The sequence below is a fragment of the Cucumis melo genome, chromosome 8 (assembly GCF_025177605.1).
Source record: "Cucumis melo cultivar AY chromosome 8, USDA_Cmelo_AY_1.0, whole genome shotgun sequence".
In the NCBI taxonomy this organism is placed as follows: Eukaryota; Viridiplantae; Streptophyta; class Magnoliopsida; order Cucurbitales; family Cucurbitaceae; genus Cucumis; species Cucumis melo.
In genome coordinates this window covers 28,794,833-28,822,257 of record NC_066864.1, presented here as the reverse complement: position 1 = coordinate 28,822,257, position 27,425 = coordinate 28,794,833, and the positions used below count along the sequence as shown (strand labels likewise).

General features: G+C 32.5%; 1 protein-coding gene across 2 annotated transcripts; it reads right to left on the bottom strand.

The window, feature by feature from the left end:
* Positions 1 to 1,828: 1,828 nt before the first annotated feature.
* Positions 1,829 to 11,120, bottom strand: LOC103502437 (protein FATTY ACID EXPORT 1, chloroplastic). 2 transcript variants are annotated; one of them, XM_008466370.3, is made up of 6 exons: positions 10,811 to 11,120; positions 10,071 to 10,314; positions 2,960 to 3,124; positions 2,623 to 2,669; positions 2,493 to 2,533; positions 1,829 to 2,366 (listed from the first exon to the last, which is right to left on the bottom strand). In XM_008466370.3, exons 1-6 carry the CDS (start codon positions 10,919 to 10,921, stop codon positions 2,276 to 2,278), a joined length of 699 nt encoding a protein of 232 aa, XP_008464592.1. In that variant the 5' UTR covers positions 10,922 to 11,120; the 3' UTR covers positions 1,829 to 2,275. The 2 variants fall into 2 exon arrangements, with proteins under 2 accessions (XP_008464592.1, XP_050944178.1); XM_051088221.1 differs by lacking the exon at positions 2,960 to 3,124 and having other exon boundaries at positions 10,811 to 11,096.
* Positions 11,121 to 27,425: the final 16,305 nt, after the last annotated feature.

Genomic DNA, 27,425 nt, shown 5'->3' with positions numbered 1-27,425 from the left:
GCGAGAATATATGTTCGGTTCGATATACAACAATTGAAGCAAGCACATCTTCACATTTTACAAAACACTGAAGAAGTACATCCATATATAGAGTACGCATTCTTATGATCATACCAGCACCATTAAATTACCCTTCACAACACATAATTTTTATTTGTTACCTATTTTCTAGACAACGTATGAACCATCTGAAAATGAAAAACCCAAGAATAGCAAAAAATGAACAATAGCTATAAGCTGAACATAATCGATCATTCGGTGCATAGATACGAGATCAGGTGAATGACTACTACTTTCACTCTCACTGATTCATATTGATAGGAATGAAATGGGGATTTCCTACGCTCTTTAAATCTGAATACAAAATCTACACCGGTGCTTTTTTATTGCTATAATTATATGTGATATTTGTTGTAGTGTCCTCAGTTTATCTTCAATGCATTTAAAATTTTAAATTAGAGCATTCGAATAGAATGTTATCCATATCAAACTTTCCTTAAATTGTTGTTTTATTACATATTTCAACACATAACATGTCAACCCATTTGGATTCTACCTTATCACATTACAAATTTTATCTCAGAATAAAAAAAAATTCCATGACACATTTGTTATTAACAAACTTTATTATAAAAAAAATTGTAGAATGCCCTCTTTTTTTATAACATTTATGTAGAATGACTAATTGAGAATTCTAAATTCATTTAAGAATAAATTGAAAATTTGAAAAATAATAGAATACTAAATTAAAGATAATCTATGTTTTAAAAAAAAATAATAAAGATGCTCTAAAAGAATAAACGTCCGTTAGGTAGGATTGGGTTAAATCACAAATTTAGTTTTAAATTTTAAATTTTGTGCTTTTTGAAATTGGGTTTTTTATAATGTAATATTAAAATTTAAATGTAATATTAAAATTGAACTCATTTATTACATAAAAAGTTAAATTAAATTTATAAAATTGTTAACTTTCAATTTTCTATCCAACAAATCTATATATTTTATAAAATAATATCGAATAATTCATTAAAGTTTAAGATAGATTTTATAAAATAATATCGAATAATTCATTAAAGTTTAAGAATCTTGATACCCACCAACAAGATTTTTTAGACCTTATTTAGCATAGACCTTATTTAACATTTTTTTATTCGAAATGAAATACTAAAAACTTAAAAGATAAAAACTTGTTCTCAGAAAAAAAAAAAAAAAAAAAAAAAAAAAAAAAAAAAAAAAAAGCTTCATGAAGCACTTTTTAAAGTTCAAAACCCAAATAAGCAAGAACATGAAAATTAAGAGAACTTTTAATGTGAACTAAATTCAAATTTAAATAATTTAAATACTTTGATTCCTTGCAGAAGTTTTTTTTTACTTTCAACTTTAGTTATGCTGATCCATGTATTTTAAAGTTATTTATTTTGATCATGGTGTATTTTAACTTTCGTTCATTCTTATCCTACTTTTTAAAAATGATCAATTTGATCAGTTCACTTTTATTTTTATTTCATTTTCAAAGTATCAAAATGATCATTTTTAAATAGTTCGAAGACTAAAATGAACTAGATTTAAAAGTACGTGAACTAAAAACATTTTTATGGTAGAAAGACCAAAATGAACCAAAATACATAAGTACCAAATGCATGTTTTGAGAGTAGGACCAAAATGATTCAAACCCAAAACCTAGATTTCTACCTCCATGGGATTGAGCCTTGTAAACAGCCTCTCCACCAGCTTGTGTGTTTATATTAGCGAACCTCTCATACATGTATTGAAGAATTCATGTCTTTGGTGTACTGAAGTTGAATGAGATAAACCAAATCTAGCTAGATTTTGTACCTTCAAAGATTCACCATATATTATATAACCATCTAAATTATTACAGAAGTCTTCCAGTAATAATCCCCTCATCTAATAGCAATAATAACTATCTTCAACTATTTATCAAAGGGTCGTTTACCCCAACGAAAACACTCAACTACTAACAAGTTATTTCTATAAATACAAACCTCATAACCATTATGTTCAAAAGCAAAATCCAAGCTCTCGTTGCCTTCAAGTAACACACTCCCTCTTCATGAATTCTACCGCCTAGCTCCTCACAGATTATAACTATTCAAGTGCATTTTTCCCACCTCCTAAGCTTCATTTAGTATTTTACCATTCCCAACAAATGAAAACGAGGCCTTCTTTTCCCTCCTAACTTAACTCAGCGCTACATCAAAAAGTAAATTATTTTTCCAAGTGTAATCAAACTATGTATAGGATTTGAATTTCATTAAGCAGCAGATGGAGAAGGCTTCAATTTTTTCGGCGGTGGGTTTCCTCCAGAAATTACGACATATAAGTAGAAGCATAGCATTGCAGCACTGCGACAGAAACAAAACCAAAACAAATTTTCGTTAGGAGATTTGATTAATCTGAATTATAATTAACAAAGGAAGATAAGGCAGTCAGAACTATAAAAATAAATAAATAAATAAATAAAATCTTACCTGAGGGCAGCATAAATGGCTGTTGGAAACACGTTTTTGGTCTACAATTACGAAAATAGTAATTATGACAACATCATAGCATTGATATCTATTGATTCAGGTCAAATGTTTATATAGATGAGGTGCATACCAATAAGTACGTCTGATAACTATTCCAGAAAAACGAGGCCGTAAATACTGCAAAAACACAGTCAAACAGAAAACTTAGACGCAACTTACATTTTCCAATCAACTCTGAATCTATTATGATTTTTCCCATTCAGAGAAATAGAACTTCATTGAGATCAAATGAAAGAATACACAGGGCAAATAGAAAGATAACCCACCATGAGAGACCAAACAAACAGTTCAAATTAATTACACCTTTATTTGGGGGAATAAACCAAATTGATACATGTTATATTGCATGTCTGAAGTACAATTAGGGGGAGATGCAACTGACTTAGAAGAGAAACAAAGTCAATTACCTGCTTGTCCTAGAATGAATGGAAAACTGGACTTCCCCTGCCTCCAGATTTTCAAACTTAAGGTGCTCAAGGCCAGCAAAGCACCTCCAGACACCAAACTGCTGAATGCAGACGGGTTTCTTGAGAAAATGAAGCTAATAAGGCCACCACTTAGAACAATTCCACCTATTACCGATTAATAATCAAACTTTAGGAGGGAAACGAACATTGCAGCACTAGTTTGTATTCTTTCAAAGTTGAAGGTATCACACACGAAGAAAATTTTCTGAACTTCATCCATCTTTCCTCATTTAAAAAACCGTCTAATTTAATATCATCCCATACATTAAAAAAAAATAGAGAGAGAACACATATTAAAGCCACTCATATTTCTCTACATTTCATCGAAACAGAACAGAATGGGACCTAGTCTCTTAAACTTGAAAAAAGTAATAAGAAAGAAATTATCGTATTGTCCAGTATCATAAAGAGAGTTTTATGAGGCCATCTGTTCTGTATCAGTGCTGGTAAAAGAAAGATTCCAATAAGCAAGAAGTGACCAAAGCACCAGACAAGTCCAAGGACTATTTAGGACAATTTGAGACAGCCAACTTCTCATCCCAACATGACCTCTTACAAAATCTCACACCTGCTATTTACTATCAATCAAATGTTTCTTTTACCTGAAAAACAAAAAAGTCACACACCTGCTATAAATACGTGCAGTCTATACTAACTCTTAGATGTTACATTTCCATTTCTACTCCCACACCCCTAAGTTTCCCAAATTTTACAAAATTTTTCGGCCCTTTCGATGAAACTACTGCCTTACCTCCACTTCGAAACATCCAACGTCAAATTGACCTCAATCCCGGAAGTACCTTACCAAACCTTCCCCACTATAGAATGAGCCCTAATGAATACAAAGCTCTGCACAATGAAATACAAAACCTCTTAGACAAATACCACATACAACCTAGCATTAGTCCATGTGCAGTTCCAGCCTTACTTGCACCCAAAAAAGATGGTTCTTGAACACTTTGTGTGAACAGCCGAGCCATTAATAAAATTACCATTAAATACCATTTCCCGATCCCTAGACTACCCGACCTTCTAGACCAATTGATGAGAATCATGATGTTTCACTCGTTCCAGAAGGACCAATTACAAGATGGAAGGCATCAAAAGATTAACCAATCATTCATTCTTCATATACAAGAATGAATAGGGTCGTTCATCCTCAATTCCATGTGCCAAATGTTAATACAAGAGACGAAGGACCATTTGGAGTATTGAATGTCAATGTTTTCTTGGTTGAAGCGGAGGCAAGTGGAGGAGCTCATGGAGAAGGGGTATGTACAGAAAAGCTTGAGCCCATGTTCTGTACTGATTTTATTAGTGCCAAAGAAGGATGGAACTTGGCGCATGTGTGTGGACTGTAGTGCCATCAACAAAATCACTGCAAAGTATCATTATCCTATTCCTAGGCTAGATGATATGCTTGAAGAATTGCATGGTTCATGTTTCTTTACAAAGATTGATTTGAAGTCCAGATATCATCAAATTAGAATGCATGAAGGAGATGAATAGAAAACTGCCTTCAAAACTAAATTTGGATTGTATGAATGGCTTGTTATGCCTTTTGGTTTAACTAATGCTCCTAGTACATTTATGCGTTTGATGAATCATGTTTTAAGAGAATTTTTGGGAAATCTTTTTGTTGTTTACTTTGATGATATTTTGATTCATTCAAAGACTATGATTGAGCATAAGAAGCAAGTTAGGTCAACTTTAATTACACTTAGAAAAGAGAGACTCTATGCTAACTTAAGCAAGTGTAATTTCTGTATGAAAAAGGTTAACTTTCTTGGCTTCATAGTGGGTAAAAATGGAGCCGAAGTAGATGAAGAGAAAGTTAAGGCAATTAGAGAATGGCCAACACCCAAAAATGCAAGTGATGTTAGGAGTTTTCATGGTCTTGCTAGTTTCAATAGAAGATTCATAAAGAACTTTAGTGCTATAGCTGCACCATTGAATAATTTAGTGAAAAAGCATGTTGCCTTTGAATGGGGAGAAAAGCAAGAAAAAGCCTTCAAAGAACTTAAAGAAAAATTGATGAATGCACCATTACTCGTCTTGCCTAATTTTGAAAGAACATTTGAAATTGAGTGTGAGCAAGTGGGTTGGGCATAGGTGCTGTTTTGATGCAAGACAAGAAGCCTTTAATGTATTTTGGTGAAAAACTAAGTGGAGCAAGTTTGAACTACCCTACTTATGATAAAGAGTTGTTTGCTCTAGTTCGTGCCTTGCAGATATGGCAACATTACCTATGGCCAAGAGAATTTGTGATTCACATTAATCATGAAAGCTTGAAGCATCTTAAGGGACAAAGAAAACTGAATCGTAGTCATGCAAAGTGGATTGAGTTCATTGAGACATTTCCCTATGTAATCAAATATAAGCACGGTAAAGACAATGTTAGCCGATGCTTTGTCAAGAAGGTACAATCTCTTTACTTCTCTTAGTGCAAAAATTCTTGGATTTGAGCATGTTAAGGAGTTATATAGAGATGACACTGATTTTGAACGATTTATTCATTTTGTCTTGATGGAAAAGCTGTTGATGATTATTATGTGTTTCACGATATTTTGTTAAACAAAAGTAAGCTTTGTGTTCCTAAGTGTTTTGTAAGAGAGTTGCTTGTTAAAGAAGCTCATGAGGGTGGATTAATGGGGCATTTTGGAATTCATAAAACCTAAGATATGTTACATGAACATTCTTTGGCCTAAAATGAAACATGATCTCCATAAGGTTTGTAGTCAATGTTTTAAATGCAAAGAGGCTAAATCTAGATCACAACCCAATGGATTGTATACTCCCTTGAATGTGCCTAATGAACCTTGGACTGACATATCTATGGATTTTGTGCTTGGTTTGCCAAAGACTAAAAAGGGTAAGGATAGTACTTTTGTGGTTGTGGACAGATTTAGTACGATGGCACATTTTATAGCATGTAACAAAACCAATGATGCTAAGCATGTAGCTGACTTGTTCTATAGAGAGGTTGTAAGGTTGCATGAAATTCCTAAAACTATTGTTAGTTATAGGGATGTAAAGTATCTAAGCCATTTTAGAAAAGTGTTGTGGGGTAAGTTGGGGACAAAGTAGTTGTTTTCAACTACATGTCATCCTCAAATTGAAGGGCAAACCGAAGTGGTTAATAGAACCTTGGGTTCTTTACTTCGGGCAATTATTTCAAAGAGTGTTAAATCTTGGGAGGATTCTTTACCATTTGTTGAATTTGCATATAACAGAGCGATTCATAGTACAACTCATTGTTATCGTTTTGAAGTTGTTTATGGGTTTAACCCACTTACACCTTTTGATTTACTGCCTATTCCTTCTAATGTGTTTGTAAGTGATGCAGCTACAAAGAAGGTAGAGTTGATCAAGACATTTCACAAGGAAGTGAAAGAGAGGATTGAAAAAAATAACTCCAAAAAAGCATCAAGAATCAACAAAGGAAGAAGAGAAACTGGTTTTTAAACCGGGTGATTGGGTTTGGGTGCATCCCCCAAAGGAGCGATTTCCATCTCAAAGGAAAACAAAGGTACATCCAAGAGGGGATGGACCTTTCCAAGTTCTTGAAAAAGTTAACAACAATGCATACAAGATTGACCTTCCAGGGAAATATCCGATAAGTTCTACTTTCAATATTGCTGACTTGAGTCCTTTTGATGTAGGTTATGAATTTCTTGATTCGTGGACGATTCCTTTTGAAGAGGGGTAAAATAATGAGAATAATGGTGTTCCACTCCTTCTAGAAGGACCAATTACAAGATGGAAGACATCAAAAGATTAACCAATCATTCATTCTTCATGTACAAGAATGAATAGGGTCGTTCCATGTGCCAAATGTTAATACAAGAGACGAAGGACCATTTAGAGTATTGAATGTCAATGTTTTCTCGGTTGAAGCAGACTATGGGGTACACATTAAGCTTTCATAAAACCAACACTTTAAAGACCTCATGATTTAGTTAATATCACATTTTTATTGTATTTCCATTTGTTTTAATTTGAAAAGTTAGGGTAACTACCATTAATAGCTTAGTATTAAAGATGGTGGTTTAGAAGTAGTTGTTGGGATAGTTAATGTTTTATTTTGACTTTTTGGCATTTTCATTAATTAGGATAGAATCTCTAGACAAAGCTATATAATGCCTTTATCCTTCCATTTGTAAGAACAAGATTTTTGATGAATGCAATTTGAAAACTCATTTTGAGACTTTTCCCTTAATTTGCAGTTCTTGTGATAGAATGCATGCAAGTCATTCAATCTAACCTTGATGAAGTTTTATAGTGGAGTGACTCAATTTAGAACAAAATTTCCAAATCTTGCTTCTAGATCTTTGATCTAAGAGGTAATCTAATCCTAACTTTTTCTTGGTTGATCTAAATTAGTATAAGGAGGTGTTAGTTTGTTATTTCAAAGGTTCTTGCTACGTTAATAGCTTGGATCTTTGGGCTGAGGATTAGGATTGCCTTATCACCAATTAGACGGAGCTTCAATATTTTCTAAAATAGATCTCAGAAGTGGCTACCATCAAATTCGATTTCGGCCGGGGATGAATGAAAAACAACATTTAAAACCAATGAGGGCTTTTTGAATGGTTAGTCATGCCATTTGGTCTATCCAACACCCCTAGTACCTTCGTGCACCTCCTAAATCATGTACTATTACCTTTTCTTAATAAATTTGTTGTTGTTTACTTCGACGATATTCTTGTGTATAGTAAAAACCATGAATCTCATGTTGAACATTTGATTACTATATTTACCATTTTACAAGAAAACGTCTTGTATATCAACATCAAAAAATGCTCCTTTTTCCAACATCAATTATGCTTCCTAGGCTTTATTATCAGCTCTAAAGGTATTAGTGTAGATCCTCATAAAATAGAAGCCATAGTTGATGGGCAACAACCTAAATCTCTAAAGGAAATCCAAAGTTTCTTAGGTCTAGCTTCTTTTTATAGAAAGTTCATTCGTAATTTAGTACAGTTGCTGCCCCTTTAACATCTTATCTAAAATCTAAAAAGCCCTACTTTTTGGGAGATGCTCAAACCACCAGCTTTAACCATTTAAAAAGAGTGTTAAGTTCTACCCCTGTTTTAGGATTTCCAGATTTTCCACAACCCTTTAAAGTCACTGTAGATGCCTTGGGAATTGGTATTGGGGCTGTCGTTAGCCAAGATAAACATCCCATTGAATATTTAAGTGAAAAACTAAGTCCATCTAGCCAGAAATGGTCCACTTACAAACAAGAATTGTATTCCCTAGTTCGTGCTCTAAAACCATGCTAGGCAACGAATTTATTTTACTTACTTAACATTTTTCTCAAAAGTTTCTCCAATCTCAAAAGTCCATTAGTCGTATGCATGCTTGATGGCTTCAATTCCTACAACGTTTTGATTTTGCCATCAAGCACACCCCAGGTATTATCAATAAAGTGGCAGATACTTTAAGCCGAAATGGTACACTTCTAACCCTACTTCAAGGTGAAATCATTGTTTTCTCTCATATTAAAGATCTATATCCAACTGATATCGACTTTAAAGATATTTGATCAAATTGTATCAACCACCTCCCGGCAAATGATTTCCATATTTTTTATGGCTACCTTGTCAAAAATAACTCCTTATGCATCCCACACACTTCCCTTCGAGAATCTCTTTTAAAAGCTCATTGTAGTGGTTTGTCCAGCCACTTTGGAAGAGACAAAACTCTCACCCTACTAACTCAAAAATTATTTTGGCCACAACTAAAGAAAGATGTTGCTAACTGGCCACAACTAAAGAAAGATGTTGCTAACTTTGTTAAAAGATGCTTCATATGCAAAAATTCTAAGGGATCTATTTCAAACCAAGGTCTTTACTGTCCACTCTCTATCCCTACTAATATTTGGGAAGACCTTTCTAGTTCTTGGCTTACCTAGAACCTAACGTGGTTATGACTATCTTAGTAGTTGTTGACTGATTTAGCAAAATGGCGCAATTTTTAGCTTGTAAAAGACTAATGATGCTTTTAATGTTGCTAATCTTTTTTTGGGTAAATTGTTCGATTACATGGCATACCTAAAAGCATTGTCTCAAATAGGGATGTCAAAATCATGAACTATTTCTGGCACTCCCTATGGAAATGATTCAGCTCCAACCTACTTTTCAGCTCTACTAGCCATTCCCAAAAGAAAGGTCAAACAGAAGTGACCAACTGAACACTTGGCAAACTCCTTCGCTGCCTAAGTGGAGACAAACACCAACAATGGGATCTCAACCTCGCTCAAGCAGAATTTGCCTTCAATAACATGACCGACCAATCCACAGGCAAATCCCCTTTTGAAATTGTCTACACTCCTAATTGATCTTGCAAACTAGCCTGTTACAGTTGATCTTAGTGCTGAAGCAACACTTGTGGCCGACCAAATAAAAAAAATCCATGAAGAAGTCCGCCAACACTTAGAAGTTTCCAATACTTCCTACAAACTTAAAGCGGATATACACAGAAGACCAACAACTTTTGAAGTCAGAGACCTTGTAATGATCCATCTAAAGAAGCAATGCCTACCTTCTGGACAACATTCAAAACTAACTAACAAAAAGCTTGGACCTTTTCCTATTCTAGCGAAGTTGGGACAGAATGCCTATAAGATAGATCTTCCTCCAAACATAAAGATCAGTTCAACCTTCAATATTGCCAACATCTATCCCTACCACCCCCCAAATCAGTTTCAGCTTTCCTAATCAAACTCAGGGTTGAGTTTCTTTTTGTTGTTTGGGTGGAGTTGATGTAAGAAGTTATAACAAATTGATTAGTTTCAAGCAATTAGTTTAACCTTTGCTTAAGTCCTTAATTTTCAACCAACCTTTAGTTGGTTATTAGGTTGTTAAGATACTTTACTTTCTGTTAATTAGTTGTAAACAGTTTTATTTTTCTGTTGGTTAGTTATAACCAACCAACCAACCTCTTGTATAAATAGGTCTTTAAGACCTTCATTACAGAATAATAAAAAAAAATAATAATAAAACATTTTCCAGTATTCTTGAGTTCAAGATTCACATCAAAAACTCACCAAAAGGAATGCCAAAACAGAAATCGTGAATTTTTGCTGTTCGTTTTGGCACAGCACCAACACCACCAGGCTCCTGCAGCTTCTCATTCTCTAAATTTCCAACATCGGGCGACTTTTCAACATCCGGATATGAGTTTGTGGCAACTTGAGATTCTGATACATCAGTGGCATAGCTTAAAGTTGTTTTAGTCTGGGAATCAGCTGCATTCGAACCAGATCCTTCAACGCTCATAACAATCGAAAACTGAAATAGGAAAATTCAAGTGTCAGATCCACCGATTATCCACTGAATGTCATTGTGTATTAGGCACTTTCAAGAAATCGCCATTTCAAAACTTTAAAACAAATGGGAACTTTCATATCTCTTGTCAATTAGAAGTCCAATCTAAGTTCCAAAAAATGTACAGATGAAGCATCCATGAAACTAAACGTAAGCAGAGAAGTATAAAATTCAACCAGTAGCAAGAACATAGCATTAAACCAGGAAGTTGAAACTTAAAATCATTCAAGTTGAGCACAAAATGCTATGACCGAATTAAGTCATTCAAACAAAAGGGTAAAATATATCGAATTTAAAATTAAGGCTATCCATGCATCAAATTAAAAGCCAACGGAAAAATGGTTTTCATCACTGATTCATAAAGCGAAGCATACTCTCAGTTCATCAAAATTCACTACAACTTGTTCAAATTTCCGGTTCAGAGAGTTACTAGACGAGAATACAGAAAGGAAGCACAAACCTTAGGGAAGGAAAGAGAAGGACGAGAAGCTAAGAATGGTCGGCGGTGTTGCAGGCGAAAGCCACGGTTGATGGCGCACAAACACGAAAATTGAGACGCTGTCGCCGCCATGTTAGATCGGAATAAGGATAGAAGAAGAAAAGGGTATGAAGTATGAACAAGAAAATCGAGCGAAAATTCAAGAAGATGGATGTAAGATGGAACTATATGTAAGAATTGGGGGGATACTTCGGAAAAATCTGGATCGCCTTCACGTTTTTCAGAAGGTTGAAAATTAAAACAGTTGAATTGAAATAGAAAAATATAAACTATTTTTTTTTTATTTACGGTAAAACTAAGCCTTAAATATTTTTTCATCTTTTGATCCGAAATTATATCTCTATCCGACTTACAATTACGGTCTATTTACACTACTTGTGATAATTATTTGAGAGATCCGTAAACATGTTCAATTGGTTTCAATATTTCTGATTATACCAATTTTTAGAAAAATAACTTCAAATACTTATTTTTTTATCAAAGTAATATAGATTCAAAATTATATAATGCAACAATTAATTATTAGAATAAAAAACAAGAAATTAACAAAAAAAATTCAAATATTCATTTTTTGAATTTTTGGAATTATACTGAATCTCTCCCTAAAATCGTGGCAAAGATAATGAAATAATTAATTGTTAACAAAAACAATAAAAAAAATTAACTAAAAATCATTTAAAAGATTCAAATTTCATACGCACGTAAATATCAATCATTTCCTAAAATTATGACAAATATTAAGCTTTGATTCAAATTCAGCCCTCCCTAAAATATGCCAAATACAATTTAAATATTATTTATCTAGGAAAAAATGTGGAATTAATGGAAACGAAATTAAAAGATTCGCCGAAAGCGTGAAGACCATATTGACCATCCGTTGTAACGCTGATGGCCGCATAAATGAAAATTTGAACAAAGAACGGAGGAAAGAATATTGTTTTCGAAATTTTAACATGTCTAAATACTTTCGAACGGAAGGTTGAAGAACAAATAGAATGGTACAAACGAACGAAAGGTTGAAGACCGGTGGAAAGAGATCCTAAAAGGGAACGGTTCAAAACCATTAAGTGGGAGCGATCTTAAAAGTTATGGTGGAAAGCAATTGGTGGAAAAGGCCGCGTATTGAAGTGCAAAGTGTTTAAAAAAGGAAGGGACAAAGCGATTGTATTTTAAGAAGGAAAAGAGAAGGAAAAATTATGGTTTTCTTGGAGAAGTGGAGTGTTTGTATGAAGAAGATGTGATGTTTTACTGAGGATGGTTTATTTTGTTTAGAGGGAAAATTAGAATATGAGGGTGTGCATATTATAGGTATTTGTAGTTTTTCTTACTGTTGTATTTAGAAATATAATTTGTCAATTAGATATGGACATTTAAGAGATAGTTGCCTCATTTATTAAGTAGAAATTAACTGTTTTGCTATTTTGCCAATTTAAAAATAAAATTGTCATTTATTCAAAGTGAACTTTATATTTTGCTATTCTTCTTGTCGTCCGATATTATTATAGGATCGATATGCAAATCCGGTATCTTCCCCAAAAAAAAAAACTCTGTTTCTTGTTTCATTATTTGAATCAATTACATCGCCCATACATCGCGAACGTGGGATAGAGAGTGAAGGTCTTTTTCAAGAAAAGTCACCAATATCACTTGTACAATGGTGAAACATCGTGGATATATCGGTTAATGGATATTATTTCATCGAAACTTTGGTAGATATCGAAAAATATTTAAAATATTGATCTAGTATTGTAGTTATACCAATTTTTGAGTGGCTATTTCGTCTCATATCCATTTTTTTCATTTTTAAAAACATCATTTTCTGTTTAACTGTGTATCAACGTTTTCTAACTTATTAAATTCTAAAATTTAGACAAAATATTAACATATTCCAAAATCACTATTACCTTTGATTTCCAAAATTGGTTATCAACATGTTCCAAAATATTCTCTCAATTTTTAATCCAAGAATTCTCGTTTTTAAATTTAATTTTAAAAAAATAAGGACTAACAAGAAGAATAGTAAAAAAGAAGAACAATACCTTAAATGCCTCTACCTAATTGATAAATACAATTGTAACAAATATCACAAATACCCTCTAATTAATATAAATTATGCGCCCACACTTAATATTCTAATTTCCCAAAAAAAAAAAAAATATCTTCGGCAACATATCACATCTTCATGCAACCACTCCACATTCTCTTTCTCCAATTTGATTTTGTTTTCAAAATACATTTTTTCAGTCGAAATGAAGACGACAACAATGGAAGAACTTTTTCCTTCCTTGCCTGAAGAATGCTTGGAATTGATCTTCAATTTCCTCCTCCACCGCCGTCACTCCCACCGTTTTGAATATCTATCACTCGTCTGTAAGCAATTCTTCTCCATCACCAACAAGTTCGAACTACACTGAGAATCTCCGATTTAACTATTCCTGCGTATACTTCAGATTCTCCAATCTCAAATGGATTGATCTTAGCCACTTCAACGACATTCTCGATGGCCTTCTTGTTGGAATCGCACAATCTGGATTGGATATTGAATCGCTCGATATCTCTAATTAGAAGACTATTCCGTTCTTTCCTCCGTTTTGGTTGATTGTTAAGATCGCTTTCCACCGTTACTTCCAATTGAATCTTTTAATTTAGTTTTCCTTAATTAGTTAATTTTTATCCTAATAATTAATTATTGGGGTTGAATTTTGAATTTAAACTAATTTATGATAATTATTTTGAATTTACATTATATTTGACATGATTTGAGGGAGAGATTGGTACGATGTTCTAAATAATTGAATTTTTGAAATTCTTTTTCATGTTTATTCTAATAATTAATTATTGCATTATTTTGGCATGATTTTATGGAGGGATTCAATTTTGAATCTATAATTCGAAAAATAAAAAATTGAATATTTGAAATTCTTTTTCGTTAATTTCTTAATTTTTACCCTAATAATAAATTATTGTATTATCTTTGGTTAGATTTTAGGAAGAGATTCAATTTTGAATCTATAATTCGAAAAATAAAAAATTGAATTTTAAAGTTATTTTTCGTTAATTTGTTATCTAAAATTCAAAAAATAAAAAATTGAATATTTAAAAAAAAAAATCGTTAATTTCTTAATTTTTATCCTAATAATTAATTATTGCATTATCTTTGGCTAGATTTTAGGGAGGGATTCAATTTTAAATCTATAATTCGAAAAATAAAAAATTGAATATTTGAAGTTATTTTTCGTTAATTTGTTGATTTTTATCGTGATAATTAGGTTATGTTGAAACTAATGGCATATGTTTAAAGATTGTTGAAACAATATACTAATTTTTTGATTTAGTTAATAATTATCATAAGTGGGTGTTTACAAATACACTGTATTCGTGATATTTTGTTTGATTTTTTTTATCTCAATAAATACACTATATTTGTATATGGACAATTGTCATATGTGAAGAGCTAATTTTGGGCCAAAAAGAGTGGAAAAATATTTATGGCAGTTAGTTTTGCCATAAATCAAAATAATATAACAGTTTGCTATTTTTTTTTTCTATCCTCATATTTGCTATTTCCACGGATTCCCCAAAAAATAATATGTACCGTGACTTTGAACAATATTTTCACTACTATTTTCATTACCAGATAAATTATGCTGCTAATGATGGGCCAGTACCTCCTAAATCATTTATTTTACTATTCAATATTCTATTAACGGTCATTTTGTATGACTAACACTTTGTTAATAAAATATTTAGTTCATACTCATTTTTTTATCTTCACTATTATCTATAATTCTATTTGATGTAAAAAGAGACATGCACAACGGAAATAAGATCAAATTTTTACCATAATTCACTAGAACAAATATAGGCTTTAATGTCGGTTGGGAAAAATGGAAAATGAACATTAATGTCGGTTTTGAAAAGGCGGATGTTTAATGTCGGTTTTCCACCGACATTAAAGACTAAGCTTTAATGTCGGTTTTAAACCGACATTAAAGGTCCGCCATTTTGAAAACCGACATTAAAGGTCCATTTTTTTTTTAATAATTTTATTTTGTGAAAAAATAACAGTCTCTCTCTTACTTTACTCTTTCGACCCTCTCCTACTCGCGCAATCCCTTTTCTTCTCCAAATGAATTCGTCCATTTCTTCTTCGGCGACTTTTTCTTCTCCAATGCCCGTTCCTTCTCCGAATAACAATCGCTGCCACCATTGAGCTTGTCGCCTCTATTGTGATTTGGCGTTGGTTTTGGAAACCTTCTTCAACCTCTCTCCTTCAAAAGTCAATCGGCATCCTTGGCGTTGGTTTGGCAGAGAGAAAGTGATTGAGGAAGATCACAGATTTCTCATTGTTTTTCTCATCTTCTTTTCTTTTTCTGAATCCTTCCCATATTCATCCAAAGGCATGCTCATCCACTTTCTGTAGAGGTAAATTCGTATTTTACATTTTCCATTCTTCATCTTCGATTTTGATTTTCGATTTTCATTGGGTTTCCTTCCTTTGAGTTTCTGTTTCTCCGTTTCGTTCAATGGGAATGTTGCGGTTGATTGATTTGTTTTTTTATAATTTTATGAACTATTCATATCCAACTTTAGGGTTTAGGGTCGAATCACCATCGCTGTTATGCCTGTTATGCCGTGAATTTTTTCTGCACATGACTTGTGGTATTTATAAAATCTGGAATAAACATATAGAATCACCGGTCTTAGAATGTGCAGTTTTGTAAATTTTATACAGCAGCTCATCCATGAAAGTTCAACTTTTTGGAATTTGGTTTTCTACACTTGCAAGTTTATGGAAAACGTTCATTCACATATTTCATACATTTGACAGATGCCCGGAACAGACAAATTTATTAAAGTTATTGATTATATACGCCGGTCCATTCAACGAGACACCTTCGTATTCATCTGACTTGTGGAATAATCTCTTTTCCATCTGCCAATTCATTTGAAATTAATGACACTTCTCTATGCTAATTGTTTATATTCTTTGAAGTTTGTATTTGTCAACAGTGCATTCTCACCGGGTCCAGATGAGACAGTTATTGATCTATATAATGTGAGTTGATATTGACTCATTTCTTCTCTTTATGTTCAAGTTGCGTTTGTACACTGTTTACATTAACTTTTAGAAGAAAAAAAAAGAGGTGAGGGATGTGTGTGTGTGTGTTGGGGGGAGGGTGAATTGGTTGGAATCTATCTTAAAGAAAATCTATTTATTGGCCAGTCAAAGCCTGTCATCTAAACTTAGGGGGTATATTCATTGAAGATGTAGTGTAGACTTCTGATGTTGATGCTGGTCATGAATCATTCTTGAAAATACCCATCATTGTATATTTTTATGAGGTGAAGGGAAAAGGCTTGAGCAATCAAAATTTGAAAACTTTCTGAAGCAGGATATCTGTAAGAACTCTTAGATTATCATGAAACAAATATAGCATAAGATCAGATGAGTAACCTTGAATGTAGTGCTGAGGCTTGGGGCTAATTTGCAGCATGGTAGTGCTGAGGCTGTAAATAGTATCTTGAACAGTTCATTCTAAGTACTGTGATTTTAAACTCACCCATTACGAACTATAGTGGTAGTAATCCTTCATATTATTGGCTGCTTTCCCCAATGAAAAACAAATCAGTCAAGTTCTAGAGTCATACTTGTCAAGGTCCAGAGTTTGTAAATTAACTGTTTATTTGATCGACGTCTTTAATTAATTGTTTGAAGGTTGAATATTTTTCTTTTTACAACGTAGCAGTTGTTGAGACCAATACAAATCCTCATAAGTGCAATATTTTGTCTGGTCTCCACGTAGCAGTTGTCTGGACGCAAATCATTAGATGGACGCAAATCACTAGATGGACGCAAATCACTGGATGTAAACTATCCACCTGAATTTTTATCGGTTTTCTCAGAAAGTGACAGATTGTCAACTTCGTCACAGAGTATGGTAAGTGTTAAATTATATTCTTGAATTATGTTTATTTGATTATACAATTGAGTTAGATTATCTTGTGTTTCAATTGTTTCTTATAAGAGGTCTTATTATTTTACTTTTACCTCTTTAGTGTAAATATCTTAATTTGAGTATGTAGGGTTAAACATTTAATCTATCAATGGAATCGATTTTGACAGTTTAATTTGATTCACATCCCCTTTACGAGCTGGGAAACAAAATGAAATTGTTGTAGAAAACTATAGAAGCTATGAGGCTGAGTTTTATATGTTGATGACTACAGGAAGAAGTAGAGGCTGAAATGAGGAGGCTGAAGTTGGAACTAAAGCAAACCATGGAAATGTATAGCACAACCTGCAAGGAAGCACTAACATCCAAACAAAAGGTGAAAGAAATTGTATTTTGTATGGAAATAGTTAAGAAGTTTAAAACAAACTCTTCACATATGCTGCAGGCAATAGACATTCAGCGATGGAAATAATCATTCTGGTATAAAGCTAGAGATGTTTCTTGCAGATTCCCTATAGTTGTGTATAGAATTATGATCTTTGGAATATGATTTTGATTTGATGATAGCAGAAGATGAAGTTAGTAGGAATCTGTACATCAGCAACCAAATATTTTGGTAAAGGCTATGAGTGAAACGATTAAATTTTAGATAATTCAGTGATGATTTGCATGAGAGTGCACCAACAACCTAAGCTTTATAGGTGCTGCTTATGATACCCAATTACAGGAAATTACTCATCCACTCCAAATCAGGTCCCTCATTGGAAAAATCAAACAAGTTATCGACGTCATACTCCAAGTTTGAGCTGTTTTCACGTTCTTGAGACGTTTTCATGTAACAACCAACAGGATGCCATATTTATTATTTATTCACAAAGTTCATTGTTGTTTCTAGTTTGTTGCCATATTTTTCAGTCAGGTTATGGCAATGAGGAAATACCGCTGGCCCTGGTGTGGTGTTTTTTTCTTTTGAAGATTAAAAAAAAAATCTTTGTGATATGTGGTTTGCTTGCTTTGAACGACCTTTTTTTCTCTTAAATAAGTTGGTTTCTGTTTTTACATTTTTGTTTTGTTTGTGATATGGATACTTAGTTACGTAAGTTTCGGTTGCGAGACTTGCAATTATAACTAGGTCATAACATTGTTACTTATCAATTCAACCATCTTGATGTCTTTTACAGGGAGATATCACTAAACAAATGACTGCAATAGAAGAAATGGTTGCAAGTGAGTACAATTAGCCAGACCCTTATCTTTGTGACAAGATCTTGAAGATGGTCATTTGTGAAGCGTTCTAGTTTGCTATTAGTTGCAATTTTAGTTATTGCTCTCTCAATATATTCTTTTTCTTTCTTTCTTTCTTTTTTTCCAAAGGATGATCAGTGTATAATAATTAAGCTTCATAATTTCTTTGTATTTGGAGCCAAGTTGTATATAAATGTACACATTATTAAGATTTCATTTTGTATATGTACAAGTAAAAGATTTCATTTTTAACTATTTGGTGTCATACAAAATGGACAATAATGCAAGGATTTAATAAAAATAAATTTGAAAAAACGACATTAAAGACAGCTTTAATGTCGGTTAAAAAAAAAATTAAAAACATCTTTAATGTTGGTTATCCACCGACATTAAAGATAAACCGACATTAAAAGCCTTCAATAACACCTTCAAAGATGTCGGTTTATAACCGACATTGAAGCCCAACCGACATTAAAGCCCTTTAATAACGCTCGCAAAGATGTCGGTCACCAAGTGACATTAAAGGCCTTTAATGTCGGTTTTAAACCGACATTAAAGGCCAAATTTCTTGTAGTGATTGCAACTAAACTATATTTAGTAATTAACATGTATTAAGAACCCTAATTGACCTAAATTAGAGTCAAAGAAAAACACCTTTGTAGCTTTCTGATTCTTTATAATCTCCTCACGAACTCGAACCAGGACCTCTAGTAGAGTTGAGCCGCTATTTTCTGGACTTAGAACTGGTTGTACGACCCATTAAGTGAAGAAATAAGAGAGATATATAGAAATTGGAGGTGGAAATGTAGGATTGAGATATTTTGAAGAGAGGGATGTTTTTAAAATTCAAAATATTGAAAATGGTCAAAAATTTTATAAATTTGAAAAAAAAAACCTATTTATAAGCAAATTACATGCAAAATGCATGCAATTTGTTTATAAAAACTAAACACCTATTATTCCACTAACAATTAGTGAAACTTAGTGGCTTAGGTGTTACATCTCATGTAGCCACCTATCACACTAAATGTTAGTGGGATTATCCAAAAAAATGTTGGATTTTTCCACTAACTTAGTTCAAGGGCAATATGGTCATTTCAACTTTAAAATCAAAGTCAAACTTCGACTTTTTCAAGTCAAAGTTAACATTTTGACTTTTTACCATTTTGTCCATCTTGACTAATTCCGACCTCCCGAGCACGAATCTGCATTTATTTTTTTTAAAATTCAAATCATATTTGAATATAACAAATCATATTTGAATATAAAGGCAGTCAAAGTTTGATTTTTCAAAGTCAAATGTCAACATTTTTATTTTTTACAATTTTGATTATTTCCATCAATTCCGAACTTTCGATTATGAATTTGTATTCATTTTTTTAATAATTAAATCACATTTAAACATAAAGCTCTATCTCAAACATATAACCGACAGCTATATCAAATATATTTGTTGGTTTCTCTCTCTTTACCTAATTCGAACAATTCGAATTGTTCCAACATATTGTTATAAGTTAATTCTATATGAACTAGTAAGGAAACCTAATGGACCTATAGATCATGGGCTCCAACAATCCAAGGTTAACTGACTAAACCCTTTTTTACTGAGCTACTCACCATTCGTTAACTAATAGTTCATTCCAATAAACTTATGTAGTTGCACTCCCCTCATTGTATATATATATATTTCTATCCATCTGATATAACCATGATCAGTAAGTTTATCCTTCATAGGTTGTTCGTAATCTCGACTGGATTAAAATAACATTTTACCCTCGAAATTATATCTTGTTCTTTAAGTCCCACTGATCCACTATTGAACAATTAGTTTAAGGTCCAACTTATAAATCAAATCCCTCTCGGGTCAATGCGAGGGTGGGGCCCCTTATTCAAGACTTGGAAAGTTCTTAAGGGGAACAACCTATCTACTAACCCTAAAATGGATAGGAGTGAATTTCGTCTTGCACCCTATGTCTCTAGCTATCCACCCGGTCTTACCCCTAAAATGGGAGGCTTATTGGGCCAACGCTGATGAGCTACCCTCACCTATGCAGATCTAAGGATAATTCCGTTTCAACAGAAGTCCATAATTAACTCAAGATTAAGATAAAGTTACCTATGTCATCAATAATCGAAATAGTCAGTTTTATACAGTTTACGATGTTATAACTTAAAAGTGACTATAAACTCTTTGCATAGGATGCTCCTACTCTCACGTCTCTACATGAACGATTTAGGGTCACATCGTTTGTACTAACTACAAAGCGGGTCGCATCCATAGTGTTCCCAGAATAAGGTGACCAACTTTATTTATACACTATAAACCGTTTGGGCTATAAACTCGAACTTGATCCACGTTTATGTCTCTACATAAAGTTCAACCTATACTAGATAGCCTCGGGACCTAAGTTTATTAGATTCAAGATTATAGTATTCTATTTTTACTAATAAGTCCTCAATAACTACTTTATTGAATAGAATGTAATTTAAACTACAAACTATGAGTTTTAGGACATAAATTCCGACACTATTATCAATCATATTTGGCTTCCACTTATTGATTTATATGCTTAAACTCATAATTTATTACTTAAATAAATTTATTTTAAAATTTCACTGAAAATTCACAATATTTTTGTAAATTTTTGTGATATTTGTGATTTTTCTCAAAATATCGTTAAATACCTAAATATTATCATTCATATGTCTGTAGATTTGAATTATTGATATTTACGAAAAGAACTATGTGATTCAAACAAAATGGGCCAAAATAGAGAAGCAAAACAAGAATGAAGCTAAACTTTTTAGATTTTGCAAAGCTAACAAAATTTGTAATAGTTAATTTTATATTTGTATTATATTTTCATTTTACAATTCATTTGGAAAATTATCAAAAATAGGATTATTTTTTAGGGGTATAAACAGTTTTTAAAAAGATGATTTTTAGGACAAACGAATATGTGAAAAGTCTATAATACCCTTAAGTTAAAAAACCCTAAAAATCAACTTTATAGAATTATTCTCCTTCTCTCTCACCTTTCTTTCTTGCATGTAGCTGCTTGATTAGTGACCACACACTTCATATGGCGGCACGCGGACTATTGGACGGAGTTGGCAACTTAGACATCGACGACGACAGTGTCGACAATTTGGATTCAACTACTTCATCCTCAAACTTAAACAAAAACTTAAACCTTTATTTTGGTTTTAGGAGATAATTTCTAAGTTGCTTATTGATTTTTGTTTTTATTGCTGAAGTACTCCTTTTCTATTTTTGTTGTTTTCTTTAGGATTTTAAGTTTTCTAATTTGTAAGTCGATCTTAGCTCCAAAATGGAAGAGTTGGGTTTTTTTCTTTATTTTTTGAGAATATTGTTATTGGTTAATTTTATGTTGGGTGCTTCAAAGGTAATTTAGATGGTTTAAAACATGTTTTAATAGGTTTTTTAGTTACAACTTTTTATTGTGTTACCACCTCATACCTATATTACAACTCCTAAACATGCGTAAAAGCACTCCTAAGGAGTTTAAAGAGAGTTAGTAATTTGATTTTAGATTGCATATAAAATTTTGGAATAAGCGAGATGTATGCAAGATATGTGTGATATGTCTGCAAGATAATACATTTGTACTTTAAAAGCTTCCTAAACAAGCGTAAAGCACTCCATAGAACTTAAGAGAGGTAAAAATTCGATTATGGAATGCATAGTAAAAGTTTCGAATATGCGAGATAATACATATATACTTAAAAGGTTTTTTAAACATTTGTAAAAACACTCCAAAGGACTTAAAAGAGGTAGAAATTCGATTTTAAAATGCATATTAAAAGTTTGAAATATGCTAAATGCGTGTAAGATGTGTGCGATATAATATATATGTATTTTAAAGGTTTCCTAAACATGCATAAAAGCACTCTAAAAGACTTAAGAGAGGTAGAAATTCGATTTTGGAATGCATAGTAAAAATTTGGAATATGTGAGATAATATGTACATACCTAAAAGGCTTCCTAAAAGGCTTCTTAAATATGATTAGGAAGCCTTTTAGATACATATGTATTATCTCGCACATTCCAAGACTCCCTAATTGCTCTCTAATCATTATCTTTCTCTCTCTCTTTTTTTTTTTTGTTTATGAATTTTCAGTTTCATTTCCTTTTAATTACTTATAATCTACTTCTTTCTGACTGAACTTTTTATTTTATTGCATTTAGTAGTTGGTACTTTGCTTTGGTTCCTGAAGTTTATGGTTCAATTTGTAGTTGTTCATAGGCTATACGAGATTGAAGTTCTTAATTTTACCTACTATTGGAAGTTCATTTTACTAATCTTATATACCCAAGAAACATCATTCATCCAATACTTCAATTCAAGTCATTGTCCAAACTATATAAAACACGTCTAAAAAATTTATAAACTTTATTTCTTTTTTGTTCTTAACGTGGATGAACAAAAAACATACTTACATTCTTCTTTCAGTTTAAACCACTGTCCAAATACATAAAACATACCCGCACTCTCTTTTCCCTAAATCTAAAAAAAAAAAAAACCCAAAAAAAATCCAAAAGAAAAAAAAACAGCAAAGTATTCACTGTCACACTAATAGAAAAAGGGCCTATGATGACAGTTAAATGCTGTCATAGAAAGATTTCGTGACAGTTATTTGCAGTCATTGATGCGGCAGTTATGGAAAATATTTTATGACAGTTCGAAAAAACTGTCACGGAAGACGTTTTTCATGACATAAAATAAATGTCACGAATCTCTTATTTTATGATAGTTAACAACTGTCATTATTTAGATTTTATGACAGATAATAACTATCATTACTTATATTTATGACAGATAATAACTGTCATTACTTATATTTATGATAGATAATAACTGTCATTATTTATATTTTATGATAGATAATAGCTATCATTATTTATCTTTTATGATAGATAATAAATGTCATTATTTATAATTTGTGACAGATAATAACTGTCATTATTCACCTACCATGACTTTAATTAACTATCAAGAATACCTTTTCCATGACAGTTTTTTTTTAAAATTCAAATGTCATAATTTTTTTTAGTTCCTGTTTTTCTTGTCCTATTTTTTTTTCAATCTCTGTTTTTTTGTCGCCCTGCCATTAACCGACCAATTCAGGCACAAAGTACTATACAACACACCCATATGAAAACAAACTGTCAACGGTTTAATATATATACGTTAACATACACTTTGTAATATTTGTACACACTTGTTGGTAAATGTTTGTACAATGATAGAATAAACATACATGTTTTGGTACCAACAAACTATTTAAATAAGTACTCTGCTAATACAACAAAAATTGGAGTTAATAATACTAGTTTTCGTTTTCTTTTCTGCCCTAGAATTACTGCTTCCATCACTGCTTGTTTCCTTTGATGACTCAACATCACTATCGGCACCACCTTCTACTACAAAATACAATATCAAATTAGAAATCCACTTATCACTCCCATGTACCTAATTTTAGATAACACTTGTCACATTTACCAGCTCAGAAAAAATAACATCATTTCCATCTTAATAAATCTATAACACAAAAACAACTTAGAATAAGGCTTTTTTTGTAAAAATAAAATATAAATGACCAAAGGAGAAAAAGCTTAATGGATGAAGATCCAAAGGAAAGATCAATGAGACACTGAAATAATTAACCACCGAAAGACCCACATTACAGAGTAAAACCCACTTGCTATTATCATTGCAAATAATGAGTTTACCAAGAAGTTACTTCTTCTTTTGCAAAATAATACACCACCAATTGGAGCTCTAAAAGCTACAGCAACTCCTGCTGCACACTCAACAGGTAACCTTTCAAAAGGTTAAAAAAAAAAACAGAGAGAGAGGGAGGAAATCAGGTGAAGAGGATTGTGGCTCGGTAAGAAGTCAAAGAAAGAGGGAAAGAAGAATTACAAACCTGAGCTCTCAACTTTCAGTTGTAGTTTCTGTTGACCGTCGTAGGATGTTGAGTCGTGAGGGAGAACCAAGTCGTGTGTGAGGTAAATGAAGAGAAAAAGGGAACTTTAGGGGTTTTTTTTATGTGGGGACAATTTTGATATTTCATGCACTCATTTTATCTTACAATAATTATTTAGATTTAAAATTCATCCCAAAACTCTTTCCTCCTTCCAATTTTATCATATTTCTGATAATTTCTCAAATAGTTTTTGGTATACCTTTTCACAACTATGGATTTGAAGTTGTGCCAAATGATAAACAAATGATAAATGAGCATGAGAAATTTTGGTAAATTCAATTACATGAAAGGAGAACACTTGAATCTTATTTTTTGTTTTCTTCGTATTCCAAATTTACGCTTTTTCAACACATTTCTTCTTAAACTTTTCTGTCTTTCGTCATGATTTTTATCTCATATATTTCTCCTCAGCAAATCAAGCTTTACGAAAATTCTAATGCCACTAGTTAGAGGCGAAAATTTCAATACCATTAGTTAGAGAGAGAAAAAGAAAGTGCTAGAAATTCATCTTTTATTTCTCTTTTCTCTTTTCTTTCTCATTTTTCTTGGATGTGGGTTTTTTGCTTTGTTATTCTTTTGTTTTTATTTTAGATAGAAATTTATCCTTAACTATATCTCTTTAACTTGTGTATAAAGATGTTATAATAGATATAGTATCAGTTTGTTTCATTGTACATAATATCTGTTATGAGTTTGTTTGACTTACATCCGTTAAACCGATAATTGGTTATTATTGGCTTATTACCATTCGTACTCCCTTTCTTCAAAATATTAATGATATGAGAAAATTCATTTGGGTTCTAATATCTTGATATGGTATTAGAGAGTCTCCCGCGCGCCGCTAAATGTTTTTCCATTTTGATATCTATGTTTCTTCTCTTCATCCTTCCTCCATGACAGAAACAGAGAATATAATTCGAATTCTTCAAATTCTCAATTGAATCCATGTATGCATCATCATTCTTTCACGCCTACTTCAACCTTAGTTACTCAACCATTAGTCGGGGCTAGTAACTACAGTTCATGGAGTCAACCGATGATTATGGCAATTTCTAAAAAGAACGAGGCAAGTTTCATCAAAGGAACAATTACTAATCCAGCCATGATCAACTCACCTAGATGTAATTCATCACCTTTTACAGTATTTGAAAGGTACAACTGGTATTCCAATACGACCAACAATATCTTTTCAGTTGAAAGCTTTTATTAATTTATGGACTTCCAACGAGGAGGGGATAGGAATTTCAACCTCAAAATAGTAAGCCAATTAAAGAAATTAAGTTTGTCACACCCCCTCCCGGATTACCTAATCTTGACCTAAGAGATGACGTGATGTCAGCCGATGTCACTTCCCTTCTAAAATAACACCAATTGACCCTGACTACTAAACCTTTTGTAAAGCTAAACATCTGGAATAAATTAACTTATGTAGCGGATTAACATGATAATTAAACTTTATTACATAAAGCTCAAAATAGTTAAGGCTAAGCGCCATTGCTTACAGACAACAATTTTAAACCAAACGAAAAACATCTTAACCAACTTAACCCTAAACATAACTTATGTACAACACATGAGTGACCTAAGTACTGACCAACAGAAGCAAACACTAGTAGAAAAAGGGTCTATGATGACCATTAAATGTTGTCATAGAAAGCTTTTGTTACAGTTATTTGCAGTCATTGATGCGGCAGCCATGGAAAGTATTTTATGACAGTTCTACAAAACTGTCATGAAATGTGTTTTTCATGACAGAGAATAAATGTCACGAATTTATTATTTTATGACAGATTATAACTGTCGTTATTTATATTCGATGATAGATAATAACTGTCATTGTTTATATTTTATGACAATGAATAATTGTTATTGTTATTTTATGACAGTGAATAAGTGTTATTATTAATATTGTTTGACAGATATTAATTATCATCATTTCACTTACCATGACTTTAATTAACTGTCAAGAAAACGTTTTTGATGACAGTTTTTTTTAGATTCAAATGTCATAATTGTGTTTTCAGTCCCTGTTTTTCTTGCCCTATTTTTTTTATTGAATCCTATTTTTCTTGTCGACTTGCCATTACACATACTATTACACAGACCAATACAATCACATATGGAAAGAAACGGTGAACGCTTTAATAGAAAGAAACATACACTTTCTAATATTTGTATAATTGTTGGTACATATATATTTTGGTACAAACAAGCTATTTAATTAAGTACCAAAATTTTCCTACCAAACCTACAAAAAATGCCTATATATCAATGAATTGCTGCAAATATGGCTTCACTGATCCAATGGATTCAGGCAAAACCTAGTAAGAAAAGAAAAGGAAAAAAATAATTGATTCAACAAGACAGCACATTCACTTCAACAACACACTTCAACAACACAGCACATACACGATTCAACAACAGTAACTTCTAAGCTTGGCAGTGAATTATTCTTTTCTATAACTTCTAAGCTTGGTATTGGAAATGTAGAGGGTATTCAAATGGAAAGCCTTGCATATACGGGTCACAAAATTATGCTACTATTTAAGTACACAATGCACAATTTCATCACTCAAAAAGAAATCTACAAAACATCCATACGAAAACGAAGAAAAACTGTAACGCCCCGAAATTTTGAGGTATGTTTCCAACATAACTACTTTAAGTTATTGAGAATTTAAATTTTTGGGTGTTGAGTTATTTAGGTTAAGAAAAGAAAAGAAAAAACGAGGAAAATAAGTTTTATAATAATATAATATAACATATTATAATATAAATTATATTATTATTATTATTATTTTATTTAAAAAACCTAAAAATTTCTTATTCTTCCTAACTCTAGCCGCACCCCCCCTCGAATTTCAACATCTTCTCTTACCTTGTGAACCACCTAGCCGCTGCCTCAAATCTCATTTTTTTTCTTCGTCCGACTGCTAGCCGCATGACGCCGGGTATGAAGCAACGTGGACGGAGGCCGCCGTACGCCTCCTTGCCTGTGTGAAGCTCGCTTCGTCGTTGCCTCAGCCCACCTTCTTCTTTGTTCCAGCACCGCCTCACACCGCCTCCAATCTTTCTCCTCATTCGTCGTCTGCGCAAGCCACCACCGCCATGCCTGTAGATCACCGACCATCTCAGTCCTACATCCATCTCTCTTCGCGCCGCATCCTGAGTCGACCAAGCTAATTCGAGCCGACCCGAGCCATCTCCTCTTTCCAGCCGAGCCACACTTGTTTCTCCCTTGTTCACCGTCGTCCGAATCACTTGGTGTTTTGCCGCTTTTGCCTCGTTGTAAGTTTTGTGGTAGGATAAATATTATGAGTTTTGTGGCTATTCTCATGGCTATTTAGTTGTGGATGTCAGAT

Excerpts from the sequence above, each read along its gene's own strand:
- LOC103502437 (XM_008466370.3), bottom strand. The coding sequence starts at position 10,921 with ATGGCGGCGACAGCGTCTCAATTTTCGTGTTTGTGCGCCATCAACCGT. Across the intron at positions 3,125-10,070 it reads CTGTTTTGGCATTCCTTTTG|GTGGAATTGTTCTAAGTGGT; the intron begins GTGAGTTTTTGA and ends AATCGGTAATAG. Across the intron at positions 2,534-2,622 it reads GTTATCAGACGTACTTATTG|ACCAAAAACGTGTTTCCAAC; the intron begins GTATGCACCTCA and ends TCGTAATTGTAG.